This window comes from Poecilia reticulata, chromosome 12, assembly GCF_904066995.2.
Source record: "Poecilia reticulata chromosome 12, P_reticulata-male-v2, whole genome shotgun sequence".
Taxonomy (NCBI): Eukaryota; Metazoa; Chordata; class Actinopteri; order Cyprinodontiformes; family Poeciliidae; genus Poecilia; species Poecilia reticulata.
The window spans coordinates 13,947,632-13,972,056 of NC_088841.1; the positions used below are offsets into that span (position 1 = coordinate 13,947,632).

A 24,425-nucleotide genomic window follows, 5' to 3' on the forward strand; every position below is an offset into this window, starting at 1 on the left:
TTGTATCAAAAGAAAAAAAAAACTTGAAGTCGGAATTTGGTTTCAAAATAACAATCAGAATCAATGTTCTTTATTAATGACAAAGGACAAATTATTACGTTTAAAATTATGTAAATAAAAAAAATCAAATTCAGAGCAAAACCCCTAATTCGTTGTTGCTGTTGTTTTAAATAAAACAATACAAATAATAATTTTGCAATTCTGTTTTGATTTCTGGGTCAGCCGCTAAGGGGCGATATGATCCTCCACTTTCTTTTATTTTTTGAGTCTGGTTTGGATTTCAGGAGAGCAGGTTTGCAGCGAGTAGTTAACTCTGCATTATGACTTTTGCTGGATATTAAACCAGCGTTCCCATTTTGTTCCTTGCGTCAGAATTTAAGGAGGCCTGAGGTAAAATGCAAAAGTTATTTTAGACGGCCATATTATTGTAATAACTGGCTAGGTGAAAGCTATGCTAAGCTAACCTGTTGTTTTCAGTGCGGGTGACGGTTAACGTAACATTAGCTTCGCTCAAATTAAAACAGGTGCAGTTATTATTAACTAACTATTAATACACTGCTTCTATATGATGACGCTGTATCTGTTGAAAAATATGTTAGTTTGCAACATTTTTTTTATTTCTGAAATGTTTTAAGGTAGTAAATTAGTATAAAGTTAACGTAAATTATCTAAGCTAACGTTAGCGCGTAGCCCTGAAATATGAGAGCAGCGTGAAATCTGAGTCTGTGCGCAGGGTTAAAAAGTGTTTGACAATACGCAGCGGACTCAAGGACACATGAAAACTAGTCTTTATTTCCTCTGCATCAGGGTTCCCATGCGTTAGGGACGTTTCCATCACTCTTCCTGTGTCTGACATTTCACTGTGAGCCAGCGGAGGATATTGTTATTTCTGCAGTGATGTTCAACCCACACATCCATCAGCAGCAGCAGCAACAACAGCAGCAGCTTCACCAACACCTGCGACAGCTGCAGCAACTTTTCCAGCAGCAGCCTCCGCCTCCTCCTCCAGCGCAGCCGCCTACCGCTCACCATGTCGGTCATCACCACCAGACTCCGCGGTAAGACCTTTAACTCGACCCCGGGGATTATGCGGGGCCTTCGGTGTGAGAAATGTGCTAACCGCTGGCGGCTAAACCATAACTACCAAACAATAGCCACAATAGTATCTCCAAAACCTCAATTTACATTGCTTTGTAATCGCTTCCCTAGCGATTAAAATCCTTTGATTGCAGTAGTGACCCAATCTTTTCAGGCTTTTTATATTGTATCCCATTAAACCATACATTTTTAATGCATTTCCAATAAATTTATTGTCAGAGATGCAATGGAATGTTTTAGATGAAGATATTTACGTTCAAGAATGGCATAGCTAAAGTTTAAACCCACATTCAATTGAGAAGCTGTTGCAAGTCCTGAAAATGGTTGTTTAAATAAAAATTTCAACCAATTTAATTAAATTTGAATTATTTGGAAAGTACACTGGATAAGAGGAAGGTGGATCTACAAAGTATTTGGCTCAGTGTAATTACACATGATCCTTTAAAGATTTTTACTATTATAAAATATTGAAATCATCTATCACTTACCTTCCACTTCACAGTTATCAGATACTTTAATTCATGGATGTTCTTTTATTTTACATATTATTTAACTTGCAATTTAGTTTTAAATTTTTATTATTGTGAAGTCTAGCTCGGCCTAACATCTTGTTTTTTTTTAACATGGGTTACCTTGATTTATTTTTTCATGTTTCTCAAAATTGTTGCAAATTATCTTGCTTCAAATCAGAAAACCTAACAATTTTTTGCCCAAACAAACTCTGATGTGAAATGAGTCGTGGAGGATCTTGGCTTTGCATTTGAGCAAAACTTTTGTCTCCATGTGTTCAGTTATAATGTATCTTTTTCTTCCACTCAATTTTTTTTGTCTTTAGCTGATTCCAACCAAGATGTTTAATGTAAAATGAAAATTTTGAGAAAGCTGGCAGAAAGAGGAAATGCACATTGTTGAATATTTACTACTTTTTTTCTCTTTTTTTTGCAGCGCCATTGCTGTTCCTACTCAGACAGCTCCTCCGCCCAGAATGGTCAACTTGTGCCAGACAACCCAAACGACCCTCATTGCCCCCAATCCGATGCTGCAGAGTGCTATCCTGATGCAGCAGATGCAAGGTGCAGCTTGGATTAATCTTTATAATTTGGTGTCTTGAAATAAATGTCGGCTATTTAAAGTACAACAATTTACAGGTTGCCTTTTCTGTCGTAGTTTAAAGCTATACATTACTAACAGTGTGCATCCATTTGTCTGCCCTGACGCTGTGCTTTCATCCAGGCAACATGCGGGGCTTTGGAATGGGTGGGCAGCAGTTCCGGCAGTTTTTTACCGCGGGGGCCAGGTCATCGCTTCTCGGCCCAGTCCCCATGGGAATGGCCATCAAATCCCCCATCATGGGTTTCCCGGCTGCACGGCCCTTCCACCCACACACTCGCTTCTTCAACGCCACCGCTTCCTCCTCTTCCTCCATCTCTACTACAGTAATAACAAAAAAATCATTTATGAATGTTTCTGTGTCGGCGAAACTCTTGATCTATGAATGTAGAGAGCAGCAGGGTTGGCATTTTAATGTCTTCCACAATAGTAAAAAAAAAAAAATGTTAAGCTTATTTTGACAAAGTTCAGGCAAAATAAGCTTAACATAATGCCTCATAATGTAATGGCGGTTCAATAATTTAAAACAGCTATGCTGCAAGTGCACATATAAAAACAATTTCCAGAATTTCAGAACTTAATATTTTTGTTTCTATTTAAGCAACATAAATATGTGTAGTTTTTGTGAAATTGGCAATCTATAAAAAAAAAACTATTTAAGTACATCTGAGATTAATGGGAAGGCTCTGATTATCGTCTATTATTTTAAAGTTGCTTTAATATTTTACAAAATAGGCGCTTTATTTATTAAACAATTCCTCCCCCAGAATTTCTATTAATGTTTTGCTGTAAATTGCAAAGTGAATCTGAACTTATTATGTTAAGCAGATTTGTTGCTCTTTTTTGAGTTGGTAAACTAATATTGTTCATAAATCAAGAATTTAAATCTACACGTGCCTTACCTTGATATTTCATTTGCGTGTATTTTTCTTTATAATATCTTCATTTGTTGAAGAAAGCTTTTATAGCAAGCTGTTTTCCTGTCTCTATGCGCAGGATGCTGCAGCTCGCCAGGCAGACAGGAAGAGAGACAGTGAGCAAATGTCTGCAGGAAACACCGACAACCCACCAGCAACAGCAGCAGCAGCTAACAGTGCAGATGAAGCTACTGACGAGGCTGCAACAGGTACATTTATGCTGGCATGGTGACAGCTTAATATGGTGTGTACAGTGAAATGGCACAAAGCCCATGCTTAGGTGGTAAGGATGTATTTGTCTATAAATTTTTCCCTGACAGATGGTGCTGTGGGTGGAGAAAATAGCCAGACCTCTGAGGAGCAGCTGGAAGAACCAGTGACAAAGCGGCAGAAGACAGAAGGGTTTGCAAACATTTTTTATCTCACTCCTAGAAATGTTACTTATTCATTACACTGTATGTAAGTAAATGTATTACCTCTGCAAATACTAAATACAGCAGGCAGGTGAAGTTGTTACTGCAAGCTAAAAGGTGGATGAATACCCTAAAACGGAATAACATCGCTGTGGATTTTGTTTCTCACAGTCAATTTCATGGCTATTTCAGGTTAGACAGAAGTTTGTGTATTATACTCCTAAATCAAGTATCTACACAAATCACAGTAACAAAAAGAAAGCATTTCTAGCAGTTAAATGAGCCTAACATTGAACCAAGCCACAACCATCATCTTGATATTCACGTGTTTAATACTGCAATCGTAACGATACAATATTTGGTGAACTATTGTGGTTTCATTCACCCTGCATCCTATTAATATATTTGACTGATTTAATTTAATCTTTAGGTCTTTGGTGCTCACGCCAAATAAGGATTTATAGTTATAGACACTAAAAGAGTTTGAAAGTGATGAAGTAACAAAGCACCACCCTAAGGTGCTCTGTATGCATCCGTCATGATATCTTTAAAATAATAACAAAATGTTCCTTTTGCCTGAGATTTAGTGTCATTTACAACCAAAGAAAGACTTTTCTAGTAGGTTTTTCCTCGTGTAAAATGTAAACATCTCCATAGTTTTTCTCCAATTATGACAAAGGGATTGCAGTACCTCGTGCAGCTATTTTTCTTCGGCATTGATGAAAAATGAATTGGACACTGCTGTTTCACTGCAGTGTAAAATATAAGGTGCGGGGCTTTCTGACTCAACATAAGATCTCAACATTTAAAGTTTGTTGTGTTTATTTTTCCTTTGTTTTTTTTCTCAGGTCAGAGGAACCTAAAGAGCAACATGTGACCGAGTCGGTCACAACGGCTCAATCAGAGAGCAACAGCAACACAGTGGACACCCTGTCAGATGGTAACACCAAATAAAACATAGTTTCTTAATGCAAATCTTGTAATATATAATGTTATCAGCTCAGTATTTATATATTTCTGTCTTCTGGCATTTTCCTAGACTGCGTCATTCTGGAGGATGAATGCTTCAGCGGAGGGCCGGATGACGTGGTAATAGAGGAGAACAAAGCTGATGATGTAAGAAAAGCTCAACACAAGATGAAGACAATGTAATGATATGAATTTATGGCAGCGTGTTGAAATAGCAGCTGATGCCACACAGGGAGAACCGAGTTATGTAGTCTGGAAAACAATAGAATTTGAGTATGGAAAAATACAGGTCTTTCTTTTGAAACAAACTAATTGTTATCAGCTAGTATAATTTTCTCTGCATGTCCAAAGGCCTGCGGGGGTTTATCAGCCCCGTCACCATCTGCCGGGCCGGCTGAAGATACCGAGCAGGTGAGTGAACCAACAGAGGAGGCCGCGCAGGACAAAGACGCCTCACTGGATTTTCCAGATAGCCAGGACGAAGAAGAAGCATCCGAGGGTTCAAACAAGTTCTACTGCTACCTCTGCAGCATCACCTGCTTCAACCAGCAAGTAGGTAGAATGCACACACACACACACACACTAGATTGAGATTTTTGCCAAGGAAGATACACTCTGTGGAGCTGTCTTTTAAGTCCAATCTGTTCTGTCTGTAGAACTTCAGGAGTCACATGAACAGCATTTCCCACCAGCAGAGGATGATGGAAATCCAACACATGAGCAATGCCTGCCTGGTTACTCTGCTCCCCCGAGTGCAGGAGTCTCTACAGGGCGCCAACAAAGATGGGTCAGTTTTAAATGTAGAGAAACCTTAGAGACTTTTATTTTTCCTCCATGTTATTGTTACCTATTGTCTTTGTGTGATGTGTTTTTTTTTTTTTGTTTTTTTCACGGCAGAGAGAAAAAAGCAGACCTGAAGCAGTGGTGTGCTACTTGCCACACCCACTTCACCATTAGCATCCCGGACCACCAGCGCTCAGAGGAACATAAGGTAAATCTCAGGCAAGTAAATTTACACCGTGGATTTTAGAAAACTGTTGGTCTAACAAGAATCTGCTGCTTTTTTTTTTTTTTTAATCCGCAGCTTGCTAGTAAAACCGACCTGTCCTTCTGCGCCGTCTGTCAGACGCGCTTCAAAACCTCGCAGAACTTTATAGAGCACCTGCACTCTCAGGAGCACAAGCAGAAGGTAAGATCAAACCTACCTTTAATCGTTTTTTAGGAGTAAAATCTAAGCTGTTATTTACCATGCTACATTGTTGCAAACACTCGTGTTTTTGTTGATGCTTACCAGATCAAGGAAAAAGGCTGTGAGACTTTGGCTAAGCTCACCAACATGGGCACAGATGGTTTTTCGTGTGAGCTGGAAGCGCAGGAATTGGAGAAGAATGAAGGAGACCAAGGAAGCGGCGAGGTGAGATTCACAATAATTTCAAAATCGGCAGAGATTTTAGCTCCGTCTTACTTTAGTAAGATGAACCTTTCGCTTTGACAGGATGGCTGGCCCTCCACCAAAGAGGTGGCCCTAAACGACATGACCAGCGATGAGCAATATGACCCCGACACCATCTATGGATCCAGTTTCTTAGATCCAGTGGCAGGCTTTCTCTGCAGGCTTTGCAACAAGTTTTACCTCTTCGAATCTTCTGCTCTGCACAGCCACTGCAAGTCACTGCAGCACTTTGAGAACCTTAAGGTGCTCCCATTACCTTATTTAAGAAATGAACAACAAGCTGTGGCTGTTTTGCACCAGATGTGACCTGAATTCTTTGATTTTTGGATTGTTGGGGTGAATGTTCATGTTCTTCTCTCTTCTTCTTCACAGAGCTACAAAGCGATGGTTGGAGAAAAAGGTGAAGACGCTCCGGCCTCAACAAAATCCATCGCAGCGGCAGACGGCCTCAGACCCGTCACAGAAGCGTCAGACTGTTCACGAGAAAATTTGCTCACTACTGACACGAGTGAAGCCGACGGCCTAAACTCTACAAAATTGATTTCACTGACCAAACTGAAAACACAGGAAGAAGATCGGCTGAAAGAGAAGGAATCAGAGGCCGCCTCAATCTCACTGGACTTCAGCCAGCAGCTCAGTCCTGGCCACGAGGAGAGTCCAGTTGCTCCGGCTGCTGTCAGTAGAAAGGAGGCAGACTCAGTGCCTGCAGCTGCTGCTGCTGCTGCTGCTGCTGGGGATTCAAACGGAGAGGAGGAGGAAGCTCCTGCTGGTCCCGTGAAAAAGAACTGTGGGGGAAAGGGAAGAAGCAACCGACGGTTGGGGAGGGCCGCAAACAGACGCTGAGTCCGAAACACCATGTAGGAATGAAACCATGTAATGTTTTGCAACTATGGGACTGTAGTCTCAGCTCTCCTTACTGGGAAGTATAAGGTAATCTCACCAAAAACCAGGAAGACTGGCTACTGGAAACGGTAGAAGACCCCTCCTCAGAGTGGGGAAGTAACAGTTCCTAAATGGAGGCTTATGCCATCAGTTGTGAATTAGGCTCTTTTGGCTATAAAATAATAATTTGAATTTTATTTGTAAGCCATACCCTAATGTCACTACAATCTAAAATGAGCTACAGAGAAGATCCTCGTGGTAGTTAACCAGTAGATGGCGCAATAGTACATTGTAACAGGCATTTTTGGACACTTTGCACCAAGGGTTTTATGCAGACTGAAACGGTAGGGAGAACAACATTGTTTTGCGGTTTGAAACTGGATTGTATTATTCTGAAGTCACATTTTTACAAAAGCATTGCTACTCGCTGTATTAACTACACATTGCAAGTTAAAGTAGGTACAGGTTGTGCAGAAGTAGAGCTTATAGTTTTGACTTCAAATTCCAGAGGTAAAATTTCACTTAGATTTCAGGTGAAGTGTAACAATTTTCTCAGGCCATAAAAACCATATGATGTCAACTGCAATAGAAGATGTACGCTGGTCCTCCCTGCTGTCCTTAGGCCAGGGGACCAGGGAGTGCATACCTTCACCCTGATTGTCACATTGATTGTCAGAGTCCATACCGATGGTTGAAGTGAAAACATTTTTCACCTCAAAATATTTTTTAGTAAGCTGGAATGTGGTCTTGCATGAACAGTTCAACAAGTTGAGGTTGTTTTTAAAAGTGTTAAAGTTGCACTTTGGATTGAGTCAGATGGATCAGCTCCATAGTTAAGATTCAGCACATTCGTGTTCCTTTCTGTTAACATTTTGGGGAACAAAAGTAGGCCACATCTGTAGCTTTTTGAAATAGTTGTGTTTTTGTGGACACCTGAAAAACTTTGACCAAACCAGGGCTACTTTAACGCAGTGAAAAAAAAGGGAAAAAAAGATCAGAAACGGCATGTCGAAGGCTTCACACAGCAGTCTGAATCTGAATTTAGATCATGACATTTCATGCTGAAATATTTCAGCTGATGTTAATAATCCACATTTTAACTACCCTGGCCCCACAGCCTGATTTCATTCAGAGTCCCAGTTGGTGTCACATTTACTCCTTATGAAGTTCCCATTGATTGAAGGCAACTATGAGCATCCACAGCACAATATAGTTTGCAGTAGTTGATTCAAGTTTTCCCCCGTTCCATTTTCCTTTCATAGAAATGCATTTAAATTTTTTTTTTCATGAAGTTTGTGTAACAAGTTTCTGCAAACTGTCCTCAACATATTTGAAGTACTAGTTACATACTGTAGGGGTGCACAAGTGTGTAATTGCAAATGTTGAAATAGAGGATATGTCACTTCCCTTTTTAACTGGTTTTCTGTTCTGGAAACATTTCATCTTCCATGCTAGTTTAGGATATCTAAAACCACACACACAAAAAAACTGACACGTGTAGCAGCTTTTGTAGTCATGGCGATGAGTCTGATTGTCACATGTTGGGTTTTTCGTTTTTTCTGAAGGAATAAAGATGTGCGCTGAACTTAACTCTTAACACGTCAAACCTGAATAGTTCAGGGGAGAGAGATTAAGAGAAATGCATAGATGGTAGTTTTGAATAAAGCTGTACGTTTCCTATGGTATTTTTATTCAGCTACTGACAAATTGAGATAAACAACCAGGGGATGTTTTTAACTGCTGGAAGTTTATTGTATTTTTGGATGTTTGTTTTCTGTTTCTGAGTAATCTTAATTTATATTAAAATGTCTGACAATTCCCACAATGTGTTGTCATTTTAATTCTTTAAATTTACACATATGAAATGAGTTAAGGTACAGTAGATTGATGGTGCTGAAGAGAAATGGAATATCTAGACTAAATCTTGGAACAAAATAGACAATTTCACACAACTATATACATATATATATATATATCTCAGGTGGGGTGAGGTTCATAGCTGGTGAGGCACCGACTTAATTCTAATCGGATTTACAAATCTAGACCCCTGCAGCATCTGTATGGCTAGATCGCAGTTATTGTCTCTTACTCTGCAGTTGTGGAGTCAATGTCTGAGTTCATGAGCGCCCCCAGCGATGAGGCACGAGAACTGCCTGCCTCACCTCGAATCTGTTCTCTGCCGTTTCTGATCGCTCCTCAGCACACAAAACACGTTACATACACAGTTGGTGACAATAAAAACACAGTACATTAAATACATAAGCTAAATTATGGAAAATATGTTCATACATTTAATGTTTTTAACCATTTTATTGGCGACGTAGACAGCAGGAGCATGCTCTCAGAGTGGCAACCGGTGCAGTTAGCGAGAGGTTGCGCAATCCCAGGTGAGGCTCAGCTCACTGCTGCCTCACCGGCTTCGCTTCTAACCATTTGAATGGGAAAATGCAAAAATTCAGCGATTTTGAAGAAAAATATCAGATTTGGTTAAATTAAATGAAAAATAGGTACTTTATAGTACAAACCACAGGGTGAAAATATCTTTATAAATGATTTATTATATATTATTTTCCCATGATGACAGGTGAGGCTCTGCCTCCCCTGACCGCACGTCACACACCCGCACACATATATATATATACACGCACACACACACACAAGCCTGAAGCATGGTTAATATTCAACAGGATCAAACTTGAGCTGATATCTGGACGAATCTTGGTTTGCTACTAAGGTATTTCGAGTAGATGCAGCTTTTTAGAGCAGCAACAAATTTGATTGGATTTTCCAAGTTTGTCAGGGGAAACCAGAATTCATAGCAACTCTTAATTCACTTTGATCATCTCTGTCCTCGTCTTCACATTTATTTAATCTCATCACTGATTTTCTTCATGTTGGTCTTGCTCGCTTGGTAAAGAAGATTCCTGCTCCACGGCGTGATGCTCCTCTTGGGTTGGAGAGCCAGTTAGCTGCGCCCTGAAATCCAGACGGGCTTGCCGATTTGACTCCAGCAGTTCGTGCAGTTTTCCATTAAGTGCGTCATTGCGCTCCTCCAGGTCATCAAGATAGGAGTTGATTTGATCTAGCATGTTGTTGATAGCGGCGTATTCTGTAGATAAACAGCACAGAACAAACACTATTTATTTAAACTTTATGATGCAACCACAACTTTAGTCCATATTATGGTAGTTTGTGTGAAAGACGAAACAAAGTAGGACATAGATGAAGCTTCACTGTGTGAGTGTGGCATATTCAGGATAATTTTCAAATAGCTTGAATACTGGTCCATTAGAGGTCCACCTTAAGGACGTTTTATAACCTCTTATAAAGTTCCAGTTTTTACATTTTTATCCAAATGTTTTAAAGCAGAATGTAGCATAAGTAGCGCAAAGTAAGAGACAAGTAATGTGTTAAACATTAAATTGAGGCTCGTTGTCCGCTGAATTATGTACGAATCAGCGAGTGTTACCTTCTTCGCCATATTCGTCGTCGTCGTTGATGATGCCATCTTCATTGGAGATGTTTGGGTCTCCATTTGGTCCAGACATGTTATAAAATCCTTCCCTTGTTAGCTTTAAAGCAAAACTATTGCTGCTAACCTTCAGCTAGCAGGAACTGTCATCAGTGAAGACGCTGTTATTCGGAGTTGATTGGGTTACATTTATCTGAATTAACAAGGAGTTCGATTATTGATGTATACTCTAAGGTTGTGTACGGTTTACATCAGTGTTTTACAAGAAAAACGTAAAAACAAGCCCCGTATATCGGACCAACCAGCCGTCTAATATTTGTGTACCGACCCAATGAATTGTGGGAAAATAATGGGCAGCATATCAGAGAGAAACAAGAGGACACACTCGGAAGGAATTTTCCACTCAAGTATATGTTTCGACTCAAACATATACTTGATCGTTTCCCAAAAATAGATATAGACAACTCAAAATTACTCAAAAATTACTTGAATTCATTTACATTTATGGAAGTGATTCATTCTGTTAAAGCCAAGACACGTTTTTTTTTTACTATACCGTTCATAGTTTCGCAAAAGACGTACGAAGTAAACACTCTTACTTCTACTTCTCTCTGAAGCTGAGCTGTCAGGTCAGCTGACCTGAAGCTCTGCCTAAAGCCTCTTACTAAAGCCTCTTACTGTCAAGTTGCATGCAAACATGTTATAAATAATTTGGTAATTAATTATTTATTATATATATGTCATAGATATAACTACAGGTATCGATAATTACTCAAATTTGTTAAGTTATCAGAAGTTAGATTATAATTAGATTAATAAAATCATTCATAAAAATACGATACAATCAAACAGTAAAATAAAATCTAGTTATTTCACAATTTTTAATTATATTAAGGTTACGATGCTGATGTGCAAACTGATAAGTGGAATAATTTGTTCTAAGTAAAAACAAAAATGAATAAATAAAAGTAATTTGCTCTCATTACCAGCCAAAACTTCTACAATATTCAAAATATCTGAGCATGGAAATAAATATAAAATAACATTGCTATTGATGGACCTCTGACATCTCATTGGTTAACCAGTATAACACTTGAAACTAGCAAAACCAATAAGTAGTATTGGCCAAATAAATTCATAATGCTAACATTATGACAATTACAAAGACATGTCGACTTTTTAAAAAACATTAATAAAAATCTAAAAGCATATTTATTTAAATATGTTCTCCTAAATTAAATAAACGGAGTGCAAGATTGTCCTTTCTGACTTAGGTCAATAGAGGGCGCTGACACGGAGAAACACAAACTAACATCAAACCACGTGTCGTTAGCTTCCTGTTTGGGAGGTGGCTTCCTCACAACACGCTGGGATTTGTTTGACAGTGTTTTTCAGAGATGGATGAACTACCTGCGGATATCAGAACATTTCTAACTGATCACCCCTTTTTCCAGCTCACAGATGGCAAAAAGGTTTACAAGAAAACCGCTAAATATCACTTAAAACACACTTGTACTTGTACAACGTGATGTCGCAGCATGCTAACTTATCCGTTTAGTCAAATGCAGCCGTTTGATCGATTTGTAATGTTAGTTAACATTTGTTTGCAGATCAAATGCACCCTAAATGGACACGAGTTGCCCTGCAGCCTGGCGGAGCTGCACTCCTTTATCCAAGGAAAGAAATATAAGAAACTGAATGCAGAAGCAGAGTTCAACTACAGCCAGTATGAGCCACACATTGTATCAAGCACGAAGCAACCGTAAGATTTCCTCTTGTTTGTGTTACTTTACTATTTTGTGGCATTTACGCGATGCGTATTTGGCATAAACTGCACTTGGATCACATTTTCTGATCTGTCCTGCTTTCTAGCAATCGGCTCTTCTGCAAACTGACCCTGAAACATCTCAACCGGCAGCCAGATCATGTCCTAAGACACGTCAGTGGGAAACGTTTCAAAAAAGCCCTTTCTCAATGTCAGTGCATCACTTATTTACATGCATGGTGCTTTGTAAGAGTTGGTGGTTTAACAAGTGTCTGCACGTCATTGCATGCAAGACAAAAAGATAAATTTTGAATCATTCAGGAAGGAAGTTTAAGTTATCTGATGATGCTGAGCAGGATGTTTTTTTGCTGAAATCTCTTTCCTACTCTGCTCTTTCGAAAATATATTTTTGGCCCATTGGTGTGATTGAAAATCAAACCCTTATCAGGATATCTGTATGTGTTGCTTCCTTGTATCTCCTAAAAAAACAAAGAGTACTTGTGAGAAAATAATAAAAACTAAAATGTAGCAAGACGGACTGGACAGTTCGTATTCGAATGAGAAACTGAGCAATAGCATGGCAAATGACGAGTTTTTCTTGTGTTTGCAGATGAGGAGTGTACGCGGCAGGGAATTGAGTTTGTTCCAGCCAGACTGAAACAGAAGAAGCCCAAAAACACAGGAGGAGAAATGAGTCAGCCCTCAAAAAGACGACCTAACGGCATGTGGGAGCCTTCATCCAGTGAGGGAGAACACAGCGACTCAGAAGACAGCATGAGTGACCTCTACCCATGTCAGTACATGCTGTCTCCGTTGCATTTATTGGCACAAGATGGTCTTTCGTTGCAGCAGCATATCTGTTCCCTGAATATCAACACTTTAAGAATATTTATCTGTTGAAGGGAAAGTCTAATGCTGAGAAATAATTGATCAAAAAAGTAGTGGCATAATTATTGGCATCCCTGGATTCCTTTCTTTTTTGAGCTCTTGATCTTGGCCTGTTGCAGTTAATTTTGTTTCCTTTTAGTAAAGTTCATGAAATGTTTCATTTAAATGTCCTGGCAATTCCAGGGTGCCATTTTTGGAACTTCAACGCTCTTTGTTGTAGTTCTTTAAATAATATATTTTGGAAATTTCTTTTACTTCCCTTGATGTCGTCCTACTGGGCATAGTGGGAAAATAAGTCCATCTCTTCATCCAGCTCAGTGGGCAATGGATTAAAGCAATGTTCAAACCCCTGGGTAACAGAAGAAAATGAGAAAATGGATCAAGAATAATTTCTGCACCAAAATTCTGTTTAAATATATATTTGCAGTAGAAGTTGGTATTATATTGTGCTTAAGCTCAAAAATGTGAATGCCAATTTGCCCTTGCGTTCCTACAGCTGCCATGTTCTCTTTAAAAACTCCCGAGGTAGAAAGCACAGCAGGTGGAGAAAATGAAGAAGAGGAGCATGACTTTCAAACAGAAGACGACGAGGAAATGGAAGTCGACACACAGGTGGCGCAGAAGCGCAAAAAGGTTTGAAAATGTATCTCTTGATATTTTGTATCAGTTAGTCAAGCTTAATTATTAAGGACCTTTTCGTAGATCCAGGTGTAGCACAAGGTCCGTCAGAGAAAGTGAAAACCAAAGGACAGACGCAAAATCACAAGAGAGATGCTTTAAGGACAATTATAGTAAACAAACTGTTAAAGTGCCAAATGTGGTTTAGTTGTTTATCTTACCAGAAATATTTTTTCTTTCATTTGTACATGTTGTAGGTCCAAGGTGGTGGTTTCCAGAAGAAATTCAGAAACAACCGGTGGAAATCTAGAAACAAGAAACACAAAAAAGCCCAAAATGGAAAGTAACTTGTGAAAACACAAACATACAGTATTTTTTTTCATAGCTGGGTAACTGTCAGCAGACAACACTGACATCCAGTTAGAATATGTATTTAAACCAGCCTGACCTCTGTATATATCCATGATGCAAGTGACTGTTGGGAAATGCTTTATGTTTCTGAAGTCATGATGTCAGCAAAGCTGGTTTTTATGACATAAAATGATTTTTCTCTGGGTCAGTTGGAGTTCTTTGTGATTTCTAATCTTGATGCACTTGTAAATAAATACAGCATAGTTTAGACTGTGCCATGTTTTATTTGTTTTTGTATGTTTTGTCCTGTCGTTGCAGCTACCTAACTTCATGCAAGGTGCTTTGTGAATGTAACACATTCAAATTAAGCATTTTTATAGGCTTATTTTTGACTTTGCATTATGCAAACACAGTGGTTTCAAACTCTCATCCTCAGGACAAACTGCCCTCCGTGTTTCCCTAATGTCACACTCCTAATTTAAATGAAGGGTCACTAACACGGCACTGCTAAACTTGATTCCTAAGTTTAAATATATTGTCTTAATGAGGGATTGTAGGATAGGATACGAGATGCTAAGGCTACTACTAGTCTGTGGTGGTGAAGACAACTGACTTAAAAAACAAAGCTCTCAACAATATGTTCCTTACCCTCAGATGGAACTCTAATTTGTCAGTGTAATTTAATAATTCAAATTAAAAGTGAAATTCATATAAAGATGCATTACATGCAATATTTCATTTTCTTCTGTTTTGATGATTATACCTTGAAGTTGATGAAAACCATATAACCAGTTAAATAATTGTAATACAGAAATGTCAGTCTATTGAAAGGTATGTTGATAAGTATACTGCACAGTATATGCAGTTAATACATTTCTAGTTTACTGACCTTTTTTCTACTACACTTTTTCCTTCCACTTAACTTTTCGTCAGCACACTTGCATGAAGCAATCCATCAATTGACAGCTTCTTCCTTGAGGAATGTGTCTGTGATTAACTTGCACAACTACCAAGTCTTCCGTAGGATTTTATAATCTGTAGCAAAAGTTTCTGCATGATACATTATTTTAATAAAAAAAATCTGGAAGCCTATTTTGTCAAATGTTCTGCAATACTTTAGGTTTCCATCAGCTGTGAGCCATTGTCAACAGAAATGTCCACTTGAATTGCACAAATTGGATTTTAATAATATTTCAACCTATTAAAATGTAGCTATTCTTTCTTTTTAAATCTTTATGTTTTTTGATGAATCAGTCTTGTATTGTTGCTGCTTCTGTATGTCCAGTTTTACTGTTTATAAGTAACATTTAATGTATCTATTTTTGATATTGTTATTCTGCATAAATACTTGTTTACTTCATCTACCTGTTCACATGAAAACAATGCCGGGTGGCTGTAAAGCCCCTGCCCGGTTCAGTATACGTGGCATACAGAGGTTGCAGTACTATGCAGGGGGGCTCTTCGTCAAATCGCGGCGCATTGTGGGGCGGAGGCGGCCTTTCTCTGCGTCCGTCCGAAGCTATCGGGAAATCTGCAACTAAATAACGGGGGGAGGAACGCAGTCTGGAGAAAGCGAACCCAGGGCACCCTACATTGTGTTGCTCCGCTTTCTTAAAACACAACTGTAATATTGGAGGAAAATGGGGCAGGAAGACCTAATGAACAAAGCCGAAGACGTGGCAGACCAGGTAACTTCATTACTAGCATGCTAGCTTGTATTAGCACGTTAGCTGCTAACTAGTTTTCATGTGAGTCAAGTGAGGCTTCAGAGCGTTTCCTTGAACATGTTTGCAGCTTTCGTTCTTCTTCCTTGAACACTTTGACAGCCATAAACATAATCTTGGATAAACCGACGATTTTTACTTGTGTTTTAATTGGAATGATGAGATTAGTTAGGAATGCCTGCTTCTGTCATGTGCCTCATTTGATAGCATTATGAAGACACGCTGACCAGATGAAAGTGGCATTTGTTGACTAAGTTAACAATTGCCTGGCTGTTTACTGCATTTTACCTGCTTTTTAGTTAGGTTTTTTAGTATTGCTGGGTTATTTCACTATGCCAGCATGTAGTTGTGAAACCACTTGGATTATCTCACCGGTGTTGGTCAACACCTTATTTCTGTCTTAATCTTTCTACGCGCACACACACACACACAAATACCTAGTTGTGGTTCGTATTCTTTCATTAATAGACTATATGAACCATTTACTAAACTCGGCATTTTCATGTGGCCTTTCTTCATCAATCTGCTTCAACGCAAACAAGCTGTGAAACTTTTCTACAGACTACAGCTGATTTTAAATGGCGTTAGTTTGAGCTGTAATAACTCCTTAAATCATTACAGATAAGATCAGTTTAGTTCTTTTGTGCTGTGGCTCTTGCGTTCAGATGTACATAAGAGGAAGAATAACGTGCTCAGTTTCCTTTAGGTTGTAGTGTGGGTTCAAACAGGAAGGTTTGGGGAAAGTCTCTTGACATTTTGCAGCAGATGTAAGTTTACTAAACTCTGTTTGCAAGCTAGTCACCTGCATTTCCTCTGATGTAGTTGCCACTGATTGTGTACGTCCTTGTCAAAAGTGCTGTAGACGGCATAAATAACATGAAAAGGGACACAGAGTGTATGTATATAAAGTGAGATGTTTAAATTAATTTTAGGGGTACATTCCTTCGAGAATGGATACCAAACCAGGGTTTTCCTCAGACATAACACTTCAGAACTGTCTATTTCTAGGCTGTTGCAACAACCTTGGGCTTGTTCGGATTGGCTCCAGCTTCGCCCATTCATGTCTCTGACAGCAGCGCTGGTGGGAGTTGGTGGATGTTGATAGGCCGCTGAGGTCTGACTGTGCTGATGTGGACTGTTAGATGGGCGGATCAGGGGGCAGGTCACTGCAGCTCTGCTGAGTACTATCTGAATATTAGTGTGTTAACTAAATAACCTTTAGCCTAGAGTAGGGATTTTATTGCATAAATATTGATGAATACCACCAATAGAAGACACTACTGAGTGCCTTTTGGGAATAAATCTGTCAGCTTTGCTCCTGTCCCAGTCGATTTGTCATCCATGGATGTCTGAGGTGACCATCTGTTCTGCTCAGTTACAGGAAAACGATTAGTTTTCAGACATTGGTTTGCTGCTTTTGTAATTTTGTTTTATATAAAAAATATTGTGTTTTTTTTTTTTATACGTGTAGCAGAACGAAAAACAGTCATTCTTGTTTGTCATTCAGAAAACCTTTGTACCCTTTAAGTCACTCTGATTGTTTTTATATTGATTATGATCTAATCTATAGATTAGATCAAGATATTTTAGTACACACAAAGACTACACAGTGAAAATTTACTACCCAGGTAGCTGTCTTTCTGTTTTCTTTTCAAACGAGTAGATCCAGATGTTGTCTCAAGTTTTGGGTGTTTTGTCTGTTTAATTTTAAGCTTCGGCAGGTGAGCTTTTCACAACTGCTTTAAAAGTTTTGCCTCTCCGTGACCTACATTGCTGTTTCCACTTTATTTCAGTTGTCGGCATGCGCAGAATCAGCCACCGGTCCATAAAACTCTCATTCTTCTACAATCTTCATGCTTCATGCAAATGATGTTTTGTACTCCGGTGTTGTCCCACTTGTTATAAATAAAATTCAACAAAAAAGATTTAATTTTGGTTCACATTTGAGCACAATTACAAAATGAACTAGAAATAAACAGCCTGGATATTTAATTACATTGCATCACATGTAACAACTATGCTAATATTCATAATTTCTTAATGATGAGCTTTAAAAAAAATTATGCTGTTTTTGTTTTCCCAAAAGGTCTCTGTTGTTTATGTAATTTTCCAACTTGAACGCCGTTTGGTTTAAATATATGATATATATATAATGATATATAATCTGTTTAAACAGAAGCTTCTCTTAAAGTAACGGTTTAAGCATCAGTAAATTACAATATATTTTTCTCTAATCCACTGTGATGATAAAGTAATTGACAGATATAATCCCCAAATGTTTGTTTGACCCTATGTGTATAATATTGCAAAATATAGACGACTTTGATAAAATACCCCAAAATTTCACTTAAATCAAATATTTCTGTATCTGTTACTTCAGCACATCTGAATAGAATCAATGAGAAACTGTAAATATTTCGGGTTCTTACTCCCACACAGACCCAATCCCATTTTCATCCTTCCGATTTTTGTGCTCTCCAGTTTCTGCGGGTGACCAAACAGTACCTTCCCCACCTGGCACGTCTGTGTCTCATCAGCACGTTCCTGGAAGACGGGATCCGCATGTGGTTCCAGTGGAACGAGCAGAGAGACTACATCGAGGCCACCTGGAACTGTGGCTACTTCCTGGCTACGTGTTTTGTGCTGCTTAACCTCGTCGGACAGCTTGGTGAGTGTCAGGAGGCGCCGTGCGGCGGAGACGAAGCTGCTTTTTGTGGTTTCAAAGAATGTTATAAGCACTGAAGCACAAAAGGAGGTCAGTTTACATGGGAAAAGTAGGTGATGTCATAATGGGAGGTAAAGTTAGTAGATTGTATACAACTAAAGTAATGCACAGTTTTGTTTTAAAATGAGGTGGTGAATGTAGGTTGTGATGAACATTGAGGAAGTTTCTTCTGCTCTTTTATAATCAACAATAGGAATATAAGAAAAGCTGACATTTCCGTCATGAATGAATAACATTGTTAAGAAGGGCTTAAATGATTCTAATAAACAGTCATATAGTGAAGTGAATATGAACATTAATCAAGTTTATTTTGGTAGCACCTTTCAAAAACAGTCTAAATGCTTTACAAGATACAACTAAAAATAAACATTCAAAAAGTGGAAAAAATAAACTTCCGTGTAGCACACTGACATTAAAAGCAATAATACACAGTGAAAAGTAAATTAATAAGTAGAAACATAACAAAGTAAATACCGAAAATATTTAGTAACTCTTGTCCTCGTTTTAATGCCAGAAATGCTTTTTTTATATATATATATATATAATCTCATTCTACCTATAAATCTGTTTATTTCATATTTAACTCTTTTATATTAGTTTTTCTGTTGCTTTAAGTATTTTTATTAAAGTTTTACATCCTCTTTCTTTAATGCTTTTTTTTTTATTACTCAGTCTAAGTTTTGACATGCGGAGCCTTTAAAACAGACTAATAAAACCAACAGGAGACAACGAGTCTCTGCTGCCTGATATTCTATCTACCAAATGAAGTTTGTTTAGCAGGTCGGATCACTCGTAACTATGTGGCTCTGTCTGTTCACTGAAACTGAATCAGTGTTGAACTCTGGAGAAAACCTGTTTTTATCAAAGTGGCTATTACAAGAAAGCCTGACCTTAATTATTTTTGCTGTGTTATTGCTGCAAAAAGAATATTTTTCACACAAAGGTTTGTTAAGACTAAAAGACATGCTATCACGGGAGTGGCTATAACTTTTCTTTTGTGGTCTTTGTCCCAACAGGTGGTTGTGTCCTCATTCTCAGTAGAAATTTTGTACAATATGCCTGCTTTGGATTATTTGGCATCATAGCATTACAGGTGAGAACACTTTGATTATAGATGCTTTAGTAAATCCCTAAAATATGATTGTGTCTAACTTTACTTCCATCTTTCACCAGACTGTTGCATACAGCATTTTATGGGACCTCAAGTTTTTGATGAGGTAGGTGTCGCGTAACGACTCAAATTTCAGATTGTCCATTATTTTGTTTCCTCTGTGTCAGGCTGGTATGTAGAGTCACTCGTTCTCAAGTTTCGATTAAAGTCCAAATAACAGTAAGACTTATGACCTTTGATATGCTAGGGTTGGATTGAAATCGGATCAATAATCAGACTGAGTTCTCATCACGTTCAAGAAAACTTTTTCAGTCAACTAGTAGACTGAAATAGAAAAAATGTCTCTATTTTCAGACACAACCCTAAAGGTCTAGTCACCATATTTAGCACAATAAGGACTAGGTACAAGCTGGTCTTTTTAACTTACCAAAGTTAGTTTTAAAAAGTGTTAGGGTGACATTTCCCTCCAGATAAATCATACTTACTTGGATAATCCTGTAATAAATGTACAATTGGCAAGTTACCAATGGTTTGTCCACTAATTAACCAACCACTGCCAGCGTTTTAGTCTTGATGTGTTACTCTTTAGGGAGCAGAATGGCAAAAAGAGTTTAGCTTCTCTGCAACAAGCATTTAAAACATTCTGTCTATGATCCATTTCTCGTTTTAAAACTTAATTTCTGCAGTAACATGTAACCCATGTTGGGACTTGTTTATTTAGACAGTGATAAACTGAACGTGTGTGCAAAGACACCTTTAGGGCTGCGTCTGAGTCTTTCTGTTTGCACATGCTATAATTCATGTGTTGCCTGGATAAAGTCAAATTGCTAACCATCAGATGAGTCATGTAATATTTAAGCTGGTGGGCAGAAAATTGCCACCAGAGGAACAAACATGCAACATAAAGACTGCAATGAGATGATGGCTCAGTTGTTACTGTCGGTGTGGCCTTATTCAACACAGGTAATATATTTTTTTTCTGTTTGGTGCTCCAAACTAAAACTCCTCTCTCCCCTCCTGGTAGAAACCTGGCCTTGGGAGGCGGTCTGCTGCTGCTGCTGGCAGAGTCGCGCTCGGAGGGGAAGAGCATGTTCGCTGGCGTCCCCTCCATGGGCGAGAGTTCGCCGAAGCAGTACATGCAGCTCGGCGGCCGAGTGCTGCTGGTCCTCATGTTCATGACTCTGTTGCACTTTGACTCCAACTTCTTCTCTGTGAGTTCTGAGACCCAGCACCTATTTACGCAAGCAGACCTGCTGCTATTTAATCCTCTGTTGCACCATATTTAATTAGGCAGAGAAAACCCCAGACAACGATGTCAACAGTGTTTAGAAATCTCTTTTCAATCAGCTGCAGATTAACACAGATACAAAAATGGTTCTTCACTTTATAACTTGTATTATTGTAGATTTATTTTCAAAAGGGTTTGCTAAGAATATTAAGATTGCCTAAATCTAATTGTAGATCACTTTGAAGTTTTGCGTCCAGGTGTAAAATTAGTCAACACTTACTAGGTGGTGCAATGATTTGAGCAGCATTACACGTCTGCTAGCATGCATAGAATGTGAACCAAAGCTAAACTTCCTCTTTGGGGTTCTGACAATTCAAAATGTCCATCATGGAAAAGGGCTGGATGAGGAAAGCAGTGTTGGTCATTCATTTAGTTGTCAGACTAATCTCAACAAGGTGAAAGCCAAACAAGGACAACATCATCTTCAACCCTCTGAATTATAAATGTCAGCTTGTAAATTGTTTGAGTTTAAAGACATTTAATTGGTCAATTCTCTGAAGCTTGGAGGTCTGCCTCCAGTATCACTTATATGAAAGTGGCATTTATTTATGACTAAATTAGTCTTCAGCTAAAATGCCTTGAATCTTGACAAACTTTCCTTTTGTAAAAAATTATGATGAAGGCTGTGTACTTGGAATATTTAGAATGTTTTTTTTTTTAATAAGTCTACAAAAGTAAACCAGATTACAGGAGTTGGTCTTCTGTGTAACTCGTTTAAAACTTAGTGATGGATACACATACAATGAAAATTAGTAGCATTATTATTTGCATTTGGAAATGTAGAAAAAAATAGACACTTTACTAAATAGACACTCCACCAAATATCGTCTGGTTGCGATACGATCAGCTGTTCCCCAGCTTAACTCCTTCCTGTTTTGCCGCAGATCTTGCAGAACATGGTGGGGACGGCTTTAATCATCCTGGTGGCCATCGGCTTCAAAACCAAGCTGGCGGCCTTGACCCTCGTCGTGTGGCTCTTTGCCATCAACGTGTACTTCAACGCTTTCTGGACCATCCCCGCCTACAAGCCCATGCACGACTTCCTCAAGTATGACTTCTTCCAGACCACCTCGGTCATCGGTGGCCTGCTGCTGGTGGTGGCGCTCGGCCCCGGTGGCGTATCCATGGACGAGAAGAAGAAAGAGTGGTAGGGAGAGCGAGAAAATCATGCAGCACATCTGACGGCCCCCCGCCACCATGGGACACAGAGACCTTCCCTCTGGATGTTCTGCCTGCGGGGATACACAGCTTGTTGTGGGGGGAAAACACCTCAACTATCAATGGACAGTTTATTTCTTTTTTTTTTTTTGTCCCAACTGCTAATATTTTTTTGGTTAATAATAATAATAAAAAAAAAGACTTTATTTTCAAAACTTCAGCCTTCAATGTGTGTAAGAATAAATATGCCCGTTTATTTTAAAATGCAGCAAAAAAAAAAAAAAAAAACGACCAACAAAAAAGACGGTTAAATAAATGTTTGTTCTACGTTTAGAGAAATAAAAACAATTCATTGTATTTTGCAGGTGTTATGTCATAAATGATCATAAATCAATATTGATACTTTTCTGAATAAACGGGCAGATTAGACGTGGTCCAGCAATTTGGCTCCTTCATTGATGCCAATTTTTGTTTCTGTTTATATTTAAGTACGGCTATTAGGGGTATAAGAGACTCCAACACATCTCTCACACAAGACTCTCCATTTTCCATCTCCCCCTTTTGTTGTTTTTTCTTCCAATTTCCAGCACTATAGTGGTTTTTACATTTGTACACATTCAGTCTCATCTGACTGCCAGCTGTTTGTGTGGAGACGGTAAAGTGTGCATTATATGCTAAGTGGTGGATTGCAGACATCATTTGTTGGAAAACCTCACAGTTGTCAACGCCAAGACTTAGGGGTCACTTTGCACCATTTGTCTTTGACAAAATGCCTAACTAGTGAACTGTGTATGACTACAAAGTTAATTATAATGGCGGAGAGGGCGGCTCGGCGTTTGTGAAGCATCATATTCTGAGATGTAGAGCAGAGAGGAAGATTGAGCTCAGTCACTAGACACAGACTGTCTTTGCTCAGTGTTTCTTACCCTGTGAGAAAATTTTTAAAAAGTATTCAATGTATTGATTTTCAGAAGTTTATATTGTATTTTTTGATTTTTTTTTGTTTTTGTTTTTTTTTTTTTTTTTTGATTTTGGAAGCTCATGGCGAAAAAAAATAAATATTCGAAATGCAAAGACCCGGTCAAAGTCACTAACGTGTTTTTCCTCTGAAGTGAGTTTTAACTTGTACACAGATACATCAAACAAGGTGATTTTATTTCAAGTCAAAATTTCAGCTTTTCTGAGAGGTGTAATAAAATTGACATTGTCGGACAAATACTGACCTCTACCGGACCAACTTGGTAAATGTTAGCAAACTCACAAATAGATTATGTTGATTAATTTGACATTTTTAGAAGAATCTGATAAATTCAGGTTTAAAACTGACAGGTTTCGGATTACAGCCAGGGGTTGTGCATATTTTAATTAGAAATTAAATCTGAATGCCAGGAATGATGGTAGAAAATACTTCCAACAGCATAAATTATGTCTGTTTATAAAAATGAATCCAGCTTGGGAGGTTTTATTTCTGTATTCTCAATAAATAACTCCTAGAGATTGTCATTAGAAAATATTAACCATCAGTTGAGATAAATTCAAGTTAACATTTATTTTAGACTCTTCTGCATAACACAAGTTGATTGTGGCCATAATAGAAAAAGTACTGCATGCTTCTTTTATCTCCTCTTGAACTTTTAAGAGTGTTTTGACCTCACAACAAAACAATTTTACTCATGAGAGAACTGATTTATTTACGTATGCCATCTGATGCAATTCACTTGAATTGCATCTTCATCACTAAATTATTTTACTTAAAATGTTATGTGGTCAATTCTAAAGTCATGATGTCTTTAGCAGCTACTTTTGCCTTTAGATTTTCTTTGCGCAGCAGCATGCAGACAGAAAATCTTTGCTTGTAAATCTATCTTTGCTTGTAATGTGACCTTACAATCCACATTCTCTGTCTTCTGGATCAAAAAAATCACAGAAGGGCACCTGCAAAGTCAAATTTATATATTTAGGAAACACAGCAACCTATAATAGCAATATATATGATTCAATTATGATGAATATGGGATGCATCTAAAAGTTGAAGCTTACATAGATGTGTTGGACTGAAGTTCAAGACCCCTAAATTACGCATCTTGTGCATCCCTAATGGAAGGTGAACCCCTGTCCTCAAGTCTTCTGCATCATTAGTAGCTTTGTGCTGTGATTTCCCTGTGATTAGCTCCATCAATCTATCAACTCTGAACAGTCTGTTCCTAAAAGAAAACCATCCCCACAGCATAATGCTTCCCCTGTCATATCTCTGTGAGGATGGTGTGTCATGTTAGGTTTTCCTACCCAGATCATTTTGAACTTATGTTTTGGTTTTTTTTACTTTCTTGTCAGTCTTCAGTAAAGAACAGATTTTTGCAGTGCACAACTAATCCTGGTGACAATTGAGGTGTTTTGGAGGTGAGAGAAGCAGCACAGGTATGAAGGAAGAAGGAAGGAGAAATAGAAAAGAAAACAGTCAGCCCGGCCACACCTTGACAAGG

The 24,425-nt window shown here is 38.4% G+C and overlaps 4 protein-coding genes across 5 annotated transcripts; 3 read left to right on the forward strand and 1 right to left on the reverse strand.

Annotated features, from left to right (window-relative positions):
- Window positions 1-239: 239 nt before the first annotated feature.
- Window positions 240-8,667, forward strand: ciz1a (cdkn1a interacting zinc finger protein 1a). Of its 2 annotated transcripts, none has more exons than XM_008424343.3 (15): window positions 240-390; window positions 808-1,058; window positions 2,044-2,171; window positions 2,332-2,534; window positions 3,205-3,334; window positions 3,446-3,527; window positions 4,387-4,478; window positions 4,578-4,654; window positions 4,859-5,059; window positions 5,164-5,294; window positions 5,405-5,498; window positions 5,592-5,696; window positions 5,802-5,921; window positions 6,003-6,203; window positions 6,333-8,667. In XM_008424343.3, exons 2-15 carry the CDS (start codon window positions 898-900, stop codon window positions 6,801-6,803), a joined length of 2,196 nt encoding a protein of 731 aa, XP_008422565.2. In that variant the 5' UTR covers window positions 240-390; window positions 808-897; the 3' UTR covers window positions 6,804-8,667. The 2 variants fall into 2 exon arrangements, with proteins under 2 accessions (XP_008422565.2, XP_017163507.2); XM_017308018.2 differs by having other exon boundaries at window positions 247-390; window positions 896-1,058.
- Window positions 8,668-9,380: 713 nt separating this feature from the next.
- bbln (bublin coiled coil protein) lies at window positions 9,381-10,661 on the reverse strand. The gene is made up of 2 exons (XM_008424342.3): window positions 10,312-10,661; window positions 9,381-9,951 (listed from the first exon to the last, which is right to left on the reverse strand). Exons 1-2 carry the CDS (start codon window positions 10,388-10,390, stop codon window positions 9,719-9,721), a joined length of 312 nt encoding a protein of 103 aa, XP_008422564.2. The 5' UTR covers window positions 10,391-10,661; the 3' UTR covers window positions 9,381-9,718.
- A 966-nt stretch (window positions 10,662-11,627) lies between these two features.
- surf2 (surfeit 2) lies at window positions 11,628-14,204 on the forward strand. The gene is made up of 6 exons (XM_008424340.3): window positions 11,628-11,786; window positions 11,925-12,076; window positions 12,187-12,290; window positions 12,690-12,872; window positions 13,464-13,600; window positions 13,843-14,204. The coding sequence occupies exons 1-6, from the start codon at window positions 11,712-11,714 to the stop codon at window positions 13,930-13,932; spliced, it is 741 nt and encodes a 246-aa protein (XP_008422562.1). The 5' UTR covers window positions 11,628-11,711; the 3' UTR covers window positions 13,933-14,204.
- A 1,172-nt stretch (window positions 14,205-15,376) lies between these two features.
- Window positions 15,377-23,032, forward strand: surf4 (surfeit 4). The gene is made up of 6 exons (XM_008424339.3): window positions 15,377-15,624; window positions 18,142-18,328; window positions 19,402-19,478; window positions 19,559-19,602; window positions 20,521-20,707; window positions 21,669-23,032. Exons 1-6 carry the CDS (start codon window positions 15,577-15,579, stop codon window positions 21,933-21,935), a joined length of 810 nt encoding a protein of 269 aa, XP_008422561.1. The 5' UTR covers window positions 15,377-15,576; the 3' UTR covers window positions 21,936-23,032.
- The last annotated feature ends 1,393 nt before the right edge of the window (window positions 23,033-24,425 follow it).

Bases quoted from the DNA above. Each gene is read 5' to 3' on its own strand.
- surf2 (XM_008424340.3), top strand. From the start codon at position 11,712: ATGGATGAACTACCTGCGGATATCAGAACATTTCTAACTGATCACCCC. The intron at 12,873-13,463 runs GTCAGTACATGC...GCGTTCCTACAG, and splicing joins CATGAGTGACCTCTACCCAT to CTGCCATGTTCTCTTTAAAA. The intron at 13,601-13,842 runs GTTTGAAAATGT...TACATGTTGTAG, and splicing joins TGGCGCAGAAGCGCAAAAAG to GTCCAAGGTGGTGGTTTCCA.
- surf4 (XM_008424339.3), top strand. From the start codon at position 15,577: ATGGGGCAGGAAGACCTAATGAACAAAGCCGAAGACGTGGCAGACCAG. The intron at 18,329-19,401 runs GTGAGTGTCAGG...TTGTCCCAACAG, and splicing joins TAACCTCGTCGGACAGCTTG to GTGGTTGTGTCCTCATTCTC. The intron at 20,708-21,668 runs GTGAGTTCTGAG...GTTTTGCCGCAG, and splicing joins TTGACTCCAACTTCTTCTCT to ATCTTGCAGAACATGGTGGG.
- bbln (XM_008424342.3), bottom strand. From the start codon at position 10,390: ATGTCTGGACCAAATGGAGACCCAAACATCTCCAATGAAGATGGCATC. The intron at 9,952-10,311 runs GTAACACTCGCT...GTTTATCTACAG, and splicing joins CGACGAATATGGCGAAGAAG to AATACGCCGCTATCAACAAC.
- ciz1a (XM_008424343.3), top strand. From the start codon at position 898: ATGTTCAACCCACACATCCATCAGCAGCAGCAGCAACAACAGCAGCAG. The intron at 5,295-5,404 runs GTCAGTTTTAAA...TTTTCACGGCAG, and splicing joins CAGGGCGCCAACAAAGATGG to AGAGAAAAAAGCAGACCTGA. The intron at 5,697-5,801 runs GTAAGATCAAAC...GATGCTTACCAG, and splicing joins CTCAGGAGCACAAGCAGAAG to ATCAAGGAAAAAGGCTGTGA.